This window comes from Ambystoma mexicanum, chromosome 6q, assembly GCF_040938575.1.
Source record: "Ambystoma mexicanum isolate Mex_15411 chromosome 6q, UKY_AmexF1_1, whole genome shotgun sequence".
NCBI lineage: Eukaryota > Metazoa > Chordata > Amphibia > Caudata > Ambystomatidae > Ambystoma > Ambystoma mexicanum.
This window is the reverse complement of record NC_090937.1, coordinates 298,570,026-298,582,760: the sequence shown is the minus strand read 5'-3', so window position 1 is coordinate 298,582,760 and position 12,735 is coordinate 298,570,026. Positions and strand designations below refer to the sequence as shown.

At 46.6% G+C, this 12,735-nt stretch overlaps 1 protein-coding gene across 1 annotated transcript in view; it reads right to left on the bottom strand.

The window, feature by feature from the left end:
* The window catches only part of SMU1 (SMU1 DNA replication regulator and spliceosomal factor), a 423,637-nt gene extending 417,202 nt beyond the window's left edge, over positions 1-6,435 (bottom strand). The window contains exon 1 of the mRNA XM_069630784.1: positions 5,924-6,435. Coding sequence (XP_069486885.1) covers positions 5,924-5,949 — 26 coding nt within the window. The 5' untranslated portion in view covers positions 5,950-6,435. The remainder of the gene's footprint in view (positions 1-5,923) is intronic.
* Positions 6,436-12,735: the final 6,300 nt, after the last annotated feature.

The following is a 12,735-nucleotide window of genomic DNA, read 5'->3' as shown; positions in this document are numbered from 1 at the left end:
ACTCATTTGATCGAAGACCTCAGCAGTCCAGGGATCAACACAATACCTGGCAAGACCGCCCCAACATCTTCTTTCCGTCAAGAGGGCGAGAAAGAGGTCGCAGTTTGAGAAGAGCCGCTAGATACCATCCCAGCAACAACCCACAGGTCAGTGTACATATAGCAGCGCCAGCGCCGCAAGCGCCTATAGGAGGCAGGCTAGCTTTCTTTCCATGTGCATGGGATTCCTTATCAGGGGATGCTTGGGTCAGGGACGCAGCTCGCGGTCTGCGCCTAGAATTCTTCACGCAACCCTTTCAAGCCAGTCGCCCCGCCCCAATTCCAATGTCCAAAGCGGACAAGGAAGCGCTATACCAGTGGTCTTCAAACTTTTTTGGCCTGGGCCCCCCCTGAGCAAAGTTTGGGCAGGTCGGGCCCCCCCAAAAGTGCCAGATGGACAGTATGTAGAAATCGCTATGAACATTTGCCTGCCGTCACTGCACCCTACTCCCAGTACAGACCCTGAGCTCTCCCCACCCTACTCCCACCACTATCCCAGTGCTGCCGCCCAGCCTGCTCCCACCACAGTCCCATAACACAAGCATACACATTTAAATAAAAAATAAATTGCCATAAACGTACCTCACATGGTTGCTAAAATGCCCCGCTCAGGTTCCTCTGCCCGTATGTACAAGGAGGCGCAGGAGCACCCCCTCGCACATACATACATGCAGTGCCCCAGCCAGCATTTCCAATGAGCTATGCAAGGCTGGCGAAGCAAAACACCCCCAGCGTTGCATGGCTCAGTGATCATGTGTGGCTGGGAAAATGAACTGTCAAAGGCAAACAGTTTCCCTTTGACAGTTCAGCCAGCCCAGGATCACTCCCTCAGCTGGAAAAAGCAGCTGAGGGAGTGCTCAGGGTTTCACTGGGCTGGCTCCTCGGCTCCTCCATAATGGGTGAGGTGGCCAGTGGGTGGATGCCCCCTCACCCATTATGGATGAGCCGGCAGGCTTCGACTGGCCTATAGGGCAATGACCGTACCAAAAATGCAAAATGCTAGTGTAGGCCAGTAAAAATGGGCCACTTTTTTGCCCAATGTGGGCCAGTTTGAGGAGTTACTTCACTATGCAGCTAGTAGTTTTGACCATTGTTACTGAATAAATATTCTTTAAATATCACCATTTGTTTACATTTGAACAAAAAACAACCCCTTGGGTACTATTCAAACAGTCTGTGACTAAACACTGAATATCCATTTGCAACTGCTGGCCATTTTCTCACTGGTGCCTAAGACCGTTTTACGGTCCAGTCTGACCATGTGAGCTGACCCTTCCCATTTCCTCCAATCTACATTTCATGCTGGGCTCTGGCACCCCCCCCTGGGGGGGGATAGGGGGGGGCGCGCCCCACAGTTTGAAGACCTCTGGGCTAGACAGCGAAATACACAGCTTATCTTTGAAACAGGTAATTCGCCCCTGCTCATGCCAAGGCGGTTTCTTCATCCCCTTATTTTTAGTCCACAGGAAGCAGAAAGTACGCCCAGTGATAAATCCAAGGGCTCTCAACGATTTCATTGTCTACCGCCATTTCAAGATGGAAGGGATCCACATGCTCAGGGACATCTTGAGACCAAACGATTGGCTTAGGAGCCTAGACCTGAAGACGCATACCTCGCGGTGCCCGTACATCAAGCCTACGTGAGCTATCTGAGGTTCTCCTGGAAACACAGAGACTGGGAGTTCACATGTTTACCGTCGGACTCTCCTCAGCACCTTGGGCTTTTACAAAGCTTCTGAGGCCCGTAGTAGCTCATCTAAGAGAACAAGGAGTCAGGCTGATAGTATACCTGGACGACATTATTTTCATGGCTCAGTCCCAAACCCTGGTAGAACAGCAGACCAGACTGGCCATAGACCCACTACACAGTCTCGGCTTCCTCATAAATTGGGAGAAATCGATCCTTTGTCCATCCAGGAGTATAGAGTTTCTAGGGTTCGTGGTGGACATCCAAATGTCTCTGCTCCGTCTCCCGACAGCCAAAATACACTCCACCCGACGGGAGAGTCACAGACTTCTACAATGGAACCTCATATCTCTTTGAGAGCTAGCAAGTGTAATAGGTCTTCTTTCCTCTTCCATCCAAGCAATATTTCCCAGGCTGACTCACTACCGGGAACTGCAGAGGCTGAAAGGTCAACATTTAAAGGCGCAGCCTGTCTTACTCCCGGCATTTGACTTTTTTGCCGCAAGCGAGAACGGAGCTCAACTGGTGGCTCACGCACATGGAGGCCTGGAACGGCCAAGTCATCTTCGGATCCACCCCAGATATAGTAATCGAGTCAGATGCCAGTCGCTCCAGTTGGGGAGCTAGATGCGGCTCAGTGGCCACGGGAGGGACTTGGTCCCCCCAGGAACTAGAGATGCATATAAACTGCCTGGAGCTGCTTGCGGGCTCTTTCGCAGTGTGCTCCTTTGCCAGAGACAGAGCGAGTTGTTGTATCTTGCTGAAAATGGACATTTCTGCAGTAAGATACATCAATCATCTAGGTGGCACCAAATCACGGCATCTAGCGTAGCTAGCCAAAGACCTTTGGAAACTCAGTCTAGAACACCGGATCTCCGTCACAGTAGAGTATCTCCCGGGCCTCATAAACGTGGTAGCGGATTGGCACTCCCGCCATTCAATCGATTACAGCGACTGGAGGCTCAGAGATATCTTCCTCCGCCTCCAGCAAGTTTGGTGCCCCTTGTCCAAGGATCTCTTTGCCTCCCACCTCAACACTCAGCTACCAGTGTTTTACAGCTGGAGACCGGAACCAGCAGCGACTGCGACAGTCGCATTCCTGCAACATTGGACCGAAGGGATCCACTACGCCTTTCCTCCCTTTACCATGATAGAGAGGACCCTGGCGAAGGCCCGTCTGGAGCAAACAGAATTGGTCCTCATAGCCCCGGTCTGGACCTCTCAGACCTGGTATCCAGTTCTCCTGGAACTTTCCACTGATTCTCCAATCCTTCCACCACACTTTCCGGATCTCCTACTGGATCCGCCAGGACAGCGTCACCTCCTTCTCCTCAGTGGGTCGCTAATTCTAGCAGCGTGGAGGATTTCAGGTCAAGGTGGAGAGTTCCAGGCATGTCACTCAAGGCCATCGGTCTCATCAAGGAGAGCTGGGCCCCTGCTACCCTCAAACGCTATTCCAACTCTTGGGAAGCTTGGAGGACCTGGTGCCAGAATCTAAGGCTTCACCCAGTTTCAGCACCTATAGAGGAGATCCTCAATTCCCTAGCTTCTTTAATTGAGAGAGGTCTCGCCTACAGAACAGTCAACGCTTACTGCTCGGCAATTTCTGCCAGCCATGACCTCGTTCAGGGAGTCCCAGCAGGGGAACATCACCTTGTTTGCAGATTATGCAAGGGTATTAGGCTTACAGTGCCGCCCCGTCCCGCTATGACAGGCTTTGGGACATCAATAAGGTACTCAAACTTATTCTTACATGGCCGCATAATGAGGAGTTATCACGTATTGCCCTCTTCGGCAAACTTACTACGCTCCGCTGCTTAGTCTCCTGCAGGAGGGTGTCGGATGTCAGAGCTCTCGACCTAGCAGGAAGGACTTTTTCTCCTGATGGTATAGTTTTCCACATACACAGGAGAACAAAATGCAACTCACAGGTAATATCCTACCCTGCCTTCAGAGAGCAGCCCAAGCTTTGCCTGGTCCGATTTTTGAAAGTCTATGAAGAGGTGACAGCCCCCCTCAGAACCTCTCCTAATGGGGAGTTATAGTTTCGACCCAACATTGGCACGCTGGGTGCGTTGGACTAACACAAGCAGGAATAGATACTCATAGATACTCTGCACTTTGGTGCCCACTCCGTGAGAGGGGCCATGGCTTTCAAACCCTTTCAGGTCAGGCAAACAGACAAACCTACAACACGTCAATACAATTCAACAGCACCAATCCAGTACATTTACAACATTTTAAAACAGATTCAGTGTAGTTTAAAACTAAGATATTTCATTGGAGTTTAAAACACGATTCCATAAATCTTCAGAAATAATACATCATGGCAGATAAATCTTGCTAACATCTGCTTTCTCAGGGATGTGAGGCTTGACACAACACCACCAAATGCTGTAATGTCTTCACCTCTATGTTGCCGAGTCTGCACAATCTCTTGTGCCTGGGAACTCCTAACCTCGCACTAGACACTTCATTGGTTGGAAAAAGACGTAATTTAAACCTTAAAAAGTTCACTCTAAAAACACAAGATGGATGTTTACATACAATTGTAGAACATTAAAAGGCATGTCATCAAAAATTGGGCAATAAAATAGATGGTATTCCAAGACCCTAGTCCTGGTTGGAATCCACTCTACTTCGTATAGTTTTCGTTTAACCTTACCAGGAGAGACCAGTAGCACTGTAGCAGTACATCCCATGCCCTGTAAAATATGCATGCACTTGCCAGCCCAACTAGACAGCACTTTACAAATGTTCCAATTCTACCTTAAGTTTTACAAACAATGAACAGGAGGTTGGTAGGGGTGGGGGGAGCTACAACAATTTCAAATATAGCTGCAAAAGTTGCCCATTTATTTGCGCTTCAATTGAAGTCAGTCCCAGCTCGAACCCGATACGGCTAATCAGTACCGCCTGATATGTACTAGGTTTTTGTCCTCCAGAGGTAGATCTCACTTACTGGGCGATGGCGCTTTTAGTTCCTGCTCATCTAATCATTATTTAAATCGAATGTAGTTACACAGCAGATCGTTTCTTACAGGCTGCCTCTGACTTCTCAGAAGTGACAAGAGCTCAACCTGTTGCTTTCAGGCATCATCGAAGCTTCCAATTCCTCATCGAAGCTTCCAATTCCCCAAGTTCACGACTGCTTAAGTGTGCCATGATGTTGCTGCTGATTCGCTGCCACTAGGTAAAAGTGGGGACCTGCACATCCCATACCCACAAAGGACATAACATTTCACCTATGTTCCAGATTTTGTATGATGATCCTCGGGTGGCAAATCTAACACACCTAGGCTTTGCATAGCCTGATAATAAGCAACACTGGAGAGCCAACAAATAGGTCAATGCAGCAAGCATCAGTCTCACAACTGTATAAGCAGAACTCTTAAGTTTCCCATGGTCATGCCTGTAAAGGGCACCCAGGCCTGTTTGTTTTCCTTTTGGATTATTGGACTTGTAATATTTCGTTTCTCAGTGACAGTGTCTTTCAACACTTAATTCCAAGAACAAGAAGACTGGATGGCTGTCTTGCGCATGGCCACTGGAAACTTGAGAGCTTTAGTATAAGCAATTTTCAGGCCACAAAATGTGAATCATGCAAAGCACACATGCTTATTGCAGACGTCCATGTGGAAAATTCCTGCAATATATTCCACCCCTGTCTGAGCTGGCACATTCTTGTATACTTTAAACACATTTCATTCATGAGTCAAATGTTTGTGGTGTGAACTACAAAAATGGCAAATATTACACGTTTAATAGCACACCCAGAGTGCATTCCTGAACATGCCACAAGACTACTCCAAGAGATCATACAGTCAAATCTAACGAGGAAATCACAAGTTTAAATACTAGTACGAAAGGGCAGTGGGCTAATGCGCCTGCTGTAAAAACGTGTAAGTCACCGCAAGCAGGGCAGACTGTTGTCCATTCGAGAGTTGTTTGAATTGTGCATTTCAAACAATGCATGCGAATTGAGAACACAGCTTGGGGAAAAGTGCAACCGCCAGGGATCAGGGAAGTAAGTAGCCAGTACCCCAAGTTTAAATTATTACGTGAAACTGAGTTGTTGAAAGTATTCCCAGCAGCAAATAACAGAATGTCGCGCTGACAGTCACACACCCCTACTAAAGGCTGTCCCACACACTCTCCGATGGAAGCAATATTTGGCAACACCCAGAAAGAGACTCACTCCGAAGACTCGATCTCGATGGACATCTTCAAACTTTCAGAAGCGACAGCAGCAGCTCAGAAACGAAAACACACACAGTAGCAGCACAGGCTGACTCTTACTTCCGGCGCCAATAAGATCAACTTCCGGTGTGGCGACTCATTTCCGCTGCGACTTAGGAAGGCGGGTACTAGCTGTTGTCGTGAGTGACCCGAAATCAGATCAGACACGATTCGGCTCACACCAGGACTTGAAATGCAGGAGGTGGAGGCTTTCAAGAAGCTGCCTCCTGCACGATGTTACGCATGCAGGGCTGTCTTAAAGGATTGTGAGTCACCGGGGTACCGTGGAGATAATAATGCCCCCTAGCCAAAGAAATGAAGAAATCCAAAAAACTGCCGCGCATTAATATCTCTCTATGATATGATCTGTTGAAGGTTCAGGGCGTTAGCATAACTCTCAACCTTTGTTGTCACCGAGGTGTGGGAAAACACCCGGTATTTGTTTTGGGGCGGGTGAGAGCTCATTGAAGTGAATGGGCGTATAGGGGGCTTGGCAATTGAGACAGCGGATTGTAAGGAGGGTGACGTTTTTGTTACAAATTAATCTCGTATTGTATTTGTAATCTGAAACCTACTGGCTCACATGAGGCTAAATAAACACAACAGAAAGTGGAAGCTTATCAGTGCCGACTTGGTAGACTTGAGTCTCTGTGGCTGTTCCCCTACATTTCCCGTTCGCTTTCTTCTGTACCCACAGCCCGCTGCGCTGGCTCATTTAGTGAGACCGCTGTTAAGTTTATTCTTGTGTGACGTGGTTTGTTTTCTTTTGGTCAGGGTTCCAGAACTAACTCTAGTTCTGGAACCACTTTGTACTGTTGGTGCTTACTGGTTGCAGTGCCTGTTTCTTATTACTTAATAAAGTAACTCTTTATTTAACTCATCTGGTGTCCGCTTGCACACCAGATGAGTTAAATAAAGAGTTACTTTATTAAGTAATAAGAAACAGGCACTGCAACCAGTAAGCACCAACAGTACAAAGTGGTTCCAGAACTAGAGTTTATGTGTGACTGGTGTTCTCTTGAGGGAGTTGGAGATGTAGCCTGAGAGCGAGGATGCCGGTGCTTGTCTATGAGATCTGGACTTTACCATCTGATGAATAATGACTCTAGAAACTGGATGTTACACTTGGAAACTGATTAAAGAAGTTACTCATCCACACCCTGATGTCAGAGTCATTTTGCTAAAACACAGAACTCCACATTGGCGACGAGGATGTTGGCTATGCTGGGGGGACAGCACAGAAGAAGAGACAAACACTGCCCCCCAAACCATGGAAGACCCTCTCTTTCAGGTAGGAAGGGCGATTAATGCTATAGGTACAGAAGGGCCCAGCGCAAAGGGCACAGGCGCAGAAAATAAAGAGATGTGCCAAAGCCAGGGGCCAGCTGGTCCGTCAGTAGTTAGACAGGTCAAGCACAGAGAAAGTCAAGAGACTTTGGCAGGGCTGAGGGCCCAAAGACTGTTTTAAGTAGAGCTTATGGGTGGAATGTTGAACTCGAGCTGGTCTCGCACACTCTCTGGATTGGATGTGGAGAGAGCCGCGTGACCAACGAGTGACGGTTGGTTGGGAGATTGAAAGAGATAGCACTGTGTTGAGACTCTGGGGAGCTCCGTTAATTAAAGTTTGAACTTACCTGCCGTTTCTTCGTATCCTTTCATATGGCGACGAGGATTAACGGAGCTCGCCACAGAGCCAGCGGGGTGTCCCTGTGAAGGAGCATAGTGTCGGGATATCCAGCGTGCCGACCCCTACGGCTGCAGAGGGCTGAGTTGCAGGAAAAGAGGTGTGGGGGCCGCAGGGGGACCGTCCAGGCAGCAGAGTTTCAGAGCTGCAGGGGGACGGTCTCCGCGGCGGCCGCAGGGGGACTGTTTTAGCAGCTGAGTTTCGGAGCTGCAGGGAGACGGTCTCCGCGGCGGAGGAGGAGTGTGGAGCAGGAGCTCTTCGCTCTCCCCACCTCACCAGAAAAGCCAGTTGGTGCTGCACACCCAGACCCCTCAGGACATAGAGGTGAGGAGGAAGAACAAAGAGAGAGAGGGGACTGGGGATAAGGATTTGAGCACAATAAGAGGGGGAGGAGGCATTGCGAACACAGTGCCATCTAGAGGATCCTAGAGGAAATTATTGAACAAAGTAGAACAACTATAAGGAAAGGCACATTCAAGAGGAAAAGTAATTTATAAGGTGCCATCCACAGGATCCCTAAGGAATTATTTAGGAAGGGTGAAGTGCCACCCCAAGGATAGAACCTGCTTAAAGATTAGTATTAAGTAAGTGACTGTGATTCCTACGGGAAGCTTTTTTGAAGATTTGGACAGAGAATAGGGAGGAGTCATAGGGCCAGAACAAAAGGAAGACTGGCAGAGATTATAAGAAGGCTGATAAGAACACATTAGGTGTAATAAGTAAATGCACCTAGTGTGCAACGGTGCATAAGAGCATATTGGTCGAATAAATTTGGCTTGTACTACGCAAATATGGCTGCGGCAAGTATGTCACTACCACCTCCGTTCCTGTCAGAACCAGGTACTCCGCCAATAAGATGGGACAGGTGGAAAAAGTTGTTTGATACTTACCTGATTGCAATAGGAGGTGATAAGTTTGCATCTGCAAGAAAAGAAGCAATCTTACTCCATAACTTAGGAACTGAGGGCAGAAGTGTTTATGATGGATTGCCTGATCTCGTGCAGCAAGGCCAAGGGGAAATCGACCAGTATTCAATGGCGGAAAGGAAATTGGAGATCCATTTTGAGGCTAAGAAAAACCTAACGTTTGAGAGGCATAAGTTCTTCCAAAGGGTACAAGACCCACAGGAACCAGTGGAGAACTTTATTGCGGCACTAAGGTCATTGAGCCATACCCGTGAATTTGGGCTGCTCACAGACTCTCTTATAAGAGACCAATTGGTCAGATGCACGAATAATGTGAAAATACAGGAAAGACTATTATCAAAGGATGCATCACTTGAATCGGCCATTGATACAGCAAGGAGTATGGAACAAACACATAAATATATGTCTACTATGAAGGGAGACAAGCGAGAAGGAGAAGTGGCTGCAGTGAAGGGTTTCCGCAAGAGTGTTCCGAACAAAGAAATAAGATGTTACAAGTGTGGGAGCAACCGCCACATTTCCACAAGTATGTTTTGTCCCGCCAAGAATATCTCGTGTTTGAAATGCAAAAAGAAGGGTCATTTCGCGAGGGTGTGTCGGGAATCAGGTGTGGTGCAGAACATTGAAACAGGAGGAAGAGTACCAGAACAAGTAGAGGATCAAGTAATGGAACTGTGCAGCCAGACAAAGCACGTGCTGGAGATTTCGGAGGTGTCAAGTAAAGGAGGTGCACCCACAGACGTATTCATGATCAAAGGTAGAGTAGTGACCATGAAGGTGGACAGTTCTTCACCGTGGACCTTAATGTCGAAGGCAACATTCCTGAGTTGCATGCAGGGAGACGTGAAAATGTTGAAAGAACACAATATTGAGCCCTATGCATATGGGAACGTGAAAATTGATGTAGTAGGAATGTTCCAGGCCTCCATAAAATATAAAGGAAGAAGCTGTGAATCGGAAATATATGTGACACAAGAAGGGTCATCACTTCTGGGATGGGGTGAACAATGGAAGTTAGGGATCAGAATCCAAGCGAATGCAGAGAGACCTATTGATGTGGCAGAATTGAAGGACAAATGGGAGAAGGAGTATCCCATGGTATTCAAAGATGAATTGGGAATGTTGAAAGGATTTGAGCACCAAATTCAGCTAAAGGCAGGCGCGAGCCCAAAAGTGCATAAGGTGAGGCCAGTGCGTCATGAATTGAGCGAGAAACTGAAGGTGGAGGTAGAGGCATTGCTTCAAAAGGGAATAATAGAAAAGAGTGAAAGCTCAGAATGGTTGTCGCCGGTGGTGGTAGCTGCAAAGGCGAGTGGAGACATTAGACTTTGTGTAGACCTGCGGGATCTGAACAGAAACATCCTGGTTGATAGACATCCCCTGCCGATAATTGGTGATAAATTATCTGTACTAAACAACGCCAAAGTATTCTCAGTCATTGACCTTTCCCAGGCGTACCATCAGATTCCATTGAAGGAAGAGTGTCAACACTTGACAGCATTTATTACAATATTTGGAACATTTAAGTATTGCAGGATGCCATTTGGACTCGCCTCGGCGGCGGCTGTATTCCAAAGGGTGATGGAGACAGTTCTGGATGGAGTAAAAAACATTATTGTGTTCCAAGATGATGTTCTAATATATGCTAGTTCCACTAAGGAGCATGATGAAGTGTTGAAACAGGTGTTGGAAAGATTGGGTGAGGCAGGACTAACGGTAAAAAGGAGCAAATGCAAGATTGCGGTGAGCAGAGTGGAGTATTTGGGACATGAAATTGATGAGCAAGGTGTGAGACCTAAGAGGCATTTAGTGGAAGCATTGAAGGATGCACCGGTACCAAAGGATAAGGAACAAGTCAAATCATTTTTAGGGTTGGCTGAATATTATCACAGATTTGTGAAGGATTTTGCCAAAGTGTCAACTCCTCTTAGAATGCTACTCAAGAAGGGTGCGAGGTTTGAATGGTCAACGGAATGTGAGGTGGCGTTTGAGTGCATTAAACAAGCGGTGAGTGCAGCATCGTCCATAGGAAGATTTGATTCTAAAGATAGAAGTGTGTTAGTAGTTGATGCAAGCATGTTGGGATTGGGAGCAACGTTGGTGCAGTATGACAGGGACAATGCAGAGAGAGTTATTGCATTTGCGTCTAGGACGCTAAGAGGTGCAGAATGTAAATATTCTGTCATCGAAAGAGAAACATTAGCCATGTTCTGGGCTGTAAATCATTTTAAGTATTTCTTGTGGGGGAGAAGATTTGTGGTCAGGTCAGACCACAAACCCATGGTGCAGCTCTTTGAAAGTGGAAGGTGGGCTTTGGGTTCTCCAAGAATAAGCAGGTGGGGTTTAGGACTTCAAAATTTTAACTTTGATGTGAGCTACTTGCCGGGAAAGAGAAATGTGGTGGCGGACTGCTTGTCCAGACTGCCAATGAAAGGTAATGGGGTAGATGAAAGAGAAGTAGAAGAGTAGTCAGTGGTGGCGGAAATACAGTGTGCTGTTAGTAGAGAAGAGTGGACATTAGAGGATGATTCTGACGAGGATCTCAAACTTGTGAAGGGTTGGACAGTGGAAGGGTGGCCAGCTAAAAAGGATTTGGATAATAAATTTAATACCTGGTGGGAGATAAGAGATGAATTGAATTTGTGTGAAGGCAGATTGAGGAGGGGTAGGAGTTTGGTTCCCCCTCAGACAATTAGGTCGGTCTTGGTGAGATTGGCACATCAGGGACATCCAGGGGAAGCTGCCATGAAAAGGAAGTTGAGGCAGAACTATTGGTGGCCGGGAATTGACAAAAGTGCTGAAAAGTATGTTAAAGATTGCTGGAATTGTCAAACAAGTGACAAATGCAGAGTGGTAAGAGAGGCCTCATTAATACCTAATGTGATACCGGATCAACCTTGGAACAAGTTGGCAGTGGATATTATGGGCCCTGTGGCCGGCCTAGGAGAAGGTCTTAAATTTCTATTTGTGGTAGTAGACTTTCATTCTAAATGGTTTGAATGGGAAGCGGTGAAAGAAGTAACGACTAAGGAGTTGATTGGTTTCTTGGAAAAGGTTTTCCTTAAGGAGGGTGTTTTTGAGGAAATTGTGTCTGATAATGGAGTACAATTTGTGTCCATGGCAATGAGAAGATTTCTTGCGGGCTACAGCATAAAACACACGAGGACTGCACTGTATAATCCCAAAGCGAATGGTCTGGTTGAGAGAATAAACAGGTATATAAAAGGGGGCCTACAGTTGGCTATGAAGTCGGGACAACCATGGAGGGAGGTGTTGAGGATGTTAACATGGAGTTATGTCACTACACCACACTCTGTAACTGGTGTATCTCCATTTGTGTCAATGAAGGGCAGGGAACCTGGTACAAGGCTTTGTCCAGGATGGCTAGGTATGGCCAAGGTGGTCAGTGTGGATCGTGATCACATAATGAGACTAATTAAGTTGAATCAGGAAAGAAATAAAGAACTGTTTTATGACAGGATGAGGGTGAAAGAACAGGAATGGAAGATGGGAGAGATGGTGTATGTTAAAAATCCCAGGTTGGTGAACAAATGTGTTGAAAGTAAGTTCCTAGGACCAAAAAAGATAAGGGCGGTTAAGAGCAATGTTGTTGTCTTGGAGGGAGGGGAAGTCTGGTCAAAAGGAAGGTTGGCAAGAGCGAGAGATGAGAAAGAGGATACATTGGAGGAAAAATTGAAGGAAAAAAGAGTGTGTGGGGACAATAATAAGAAAGAGGAGGATGAGGTGAAAGAAAGAGTTGTTGATGAGGAAGTGAAAGGAGGAATGGTAGATGTGGAAAAAAAAGATACGGGTGTAAGAGTAAATGAGCAAGGTTCACATAGGCATAGGTCAAAACCTGTGTGGATGAGAGATTATGAAACCGAAACTTAACATTCAAATGTTAGGCAAGTCCAAAATTTTAATTGTTCAAAAGTAAGATTTAATTTTGTCTGCTTAGCATATTTCTATTTTAGGATTGTTTTGGCTAAGTGAGGAAGGAATACAAATCATTTTAAGTTTTCTTATTATTATAAGTCTTCTTAGTTATTTTCTGCATAAGGGGAAAGATGTGTAGAGCTTATGGGTGGAATGTTGAACTCGAGCTGGTCCTGCGCACTCTCTGGATTGGATGTGGAGAGAGCCGCGTGACCAACGAGTGAC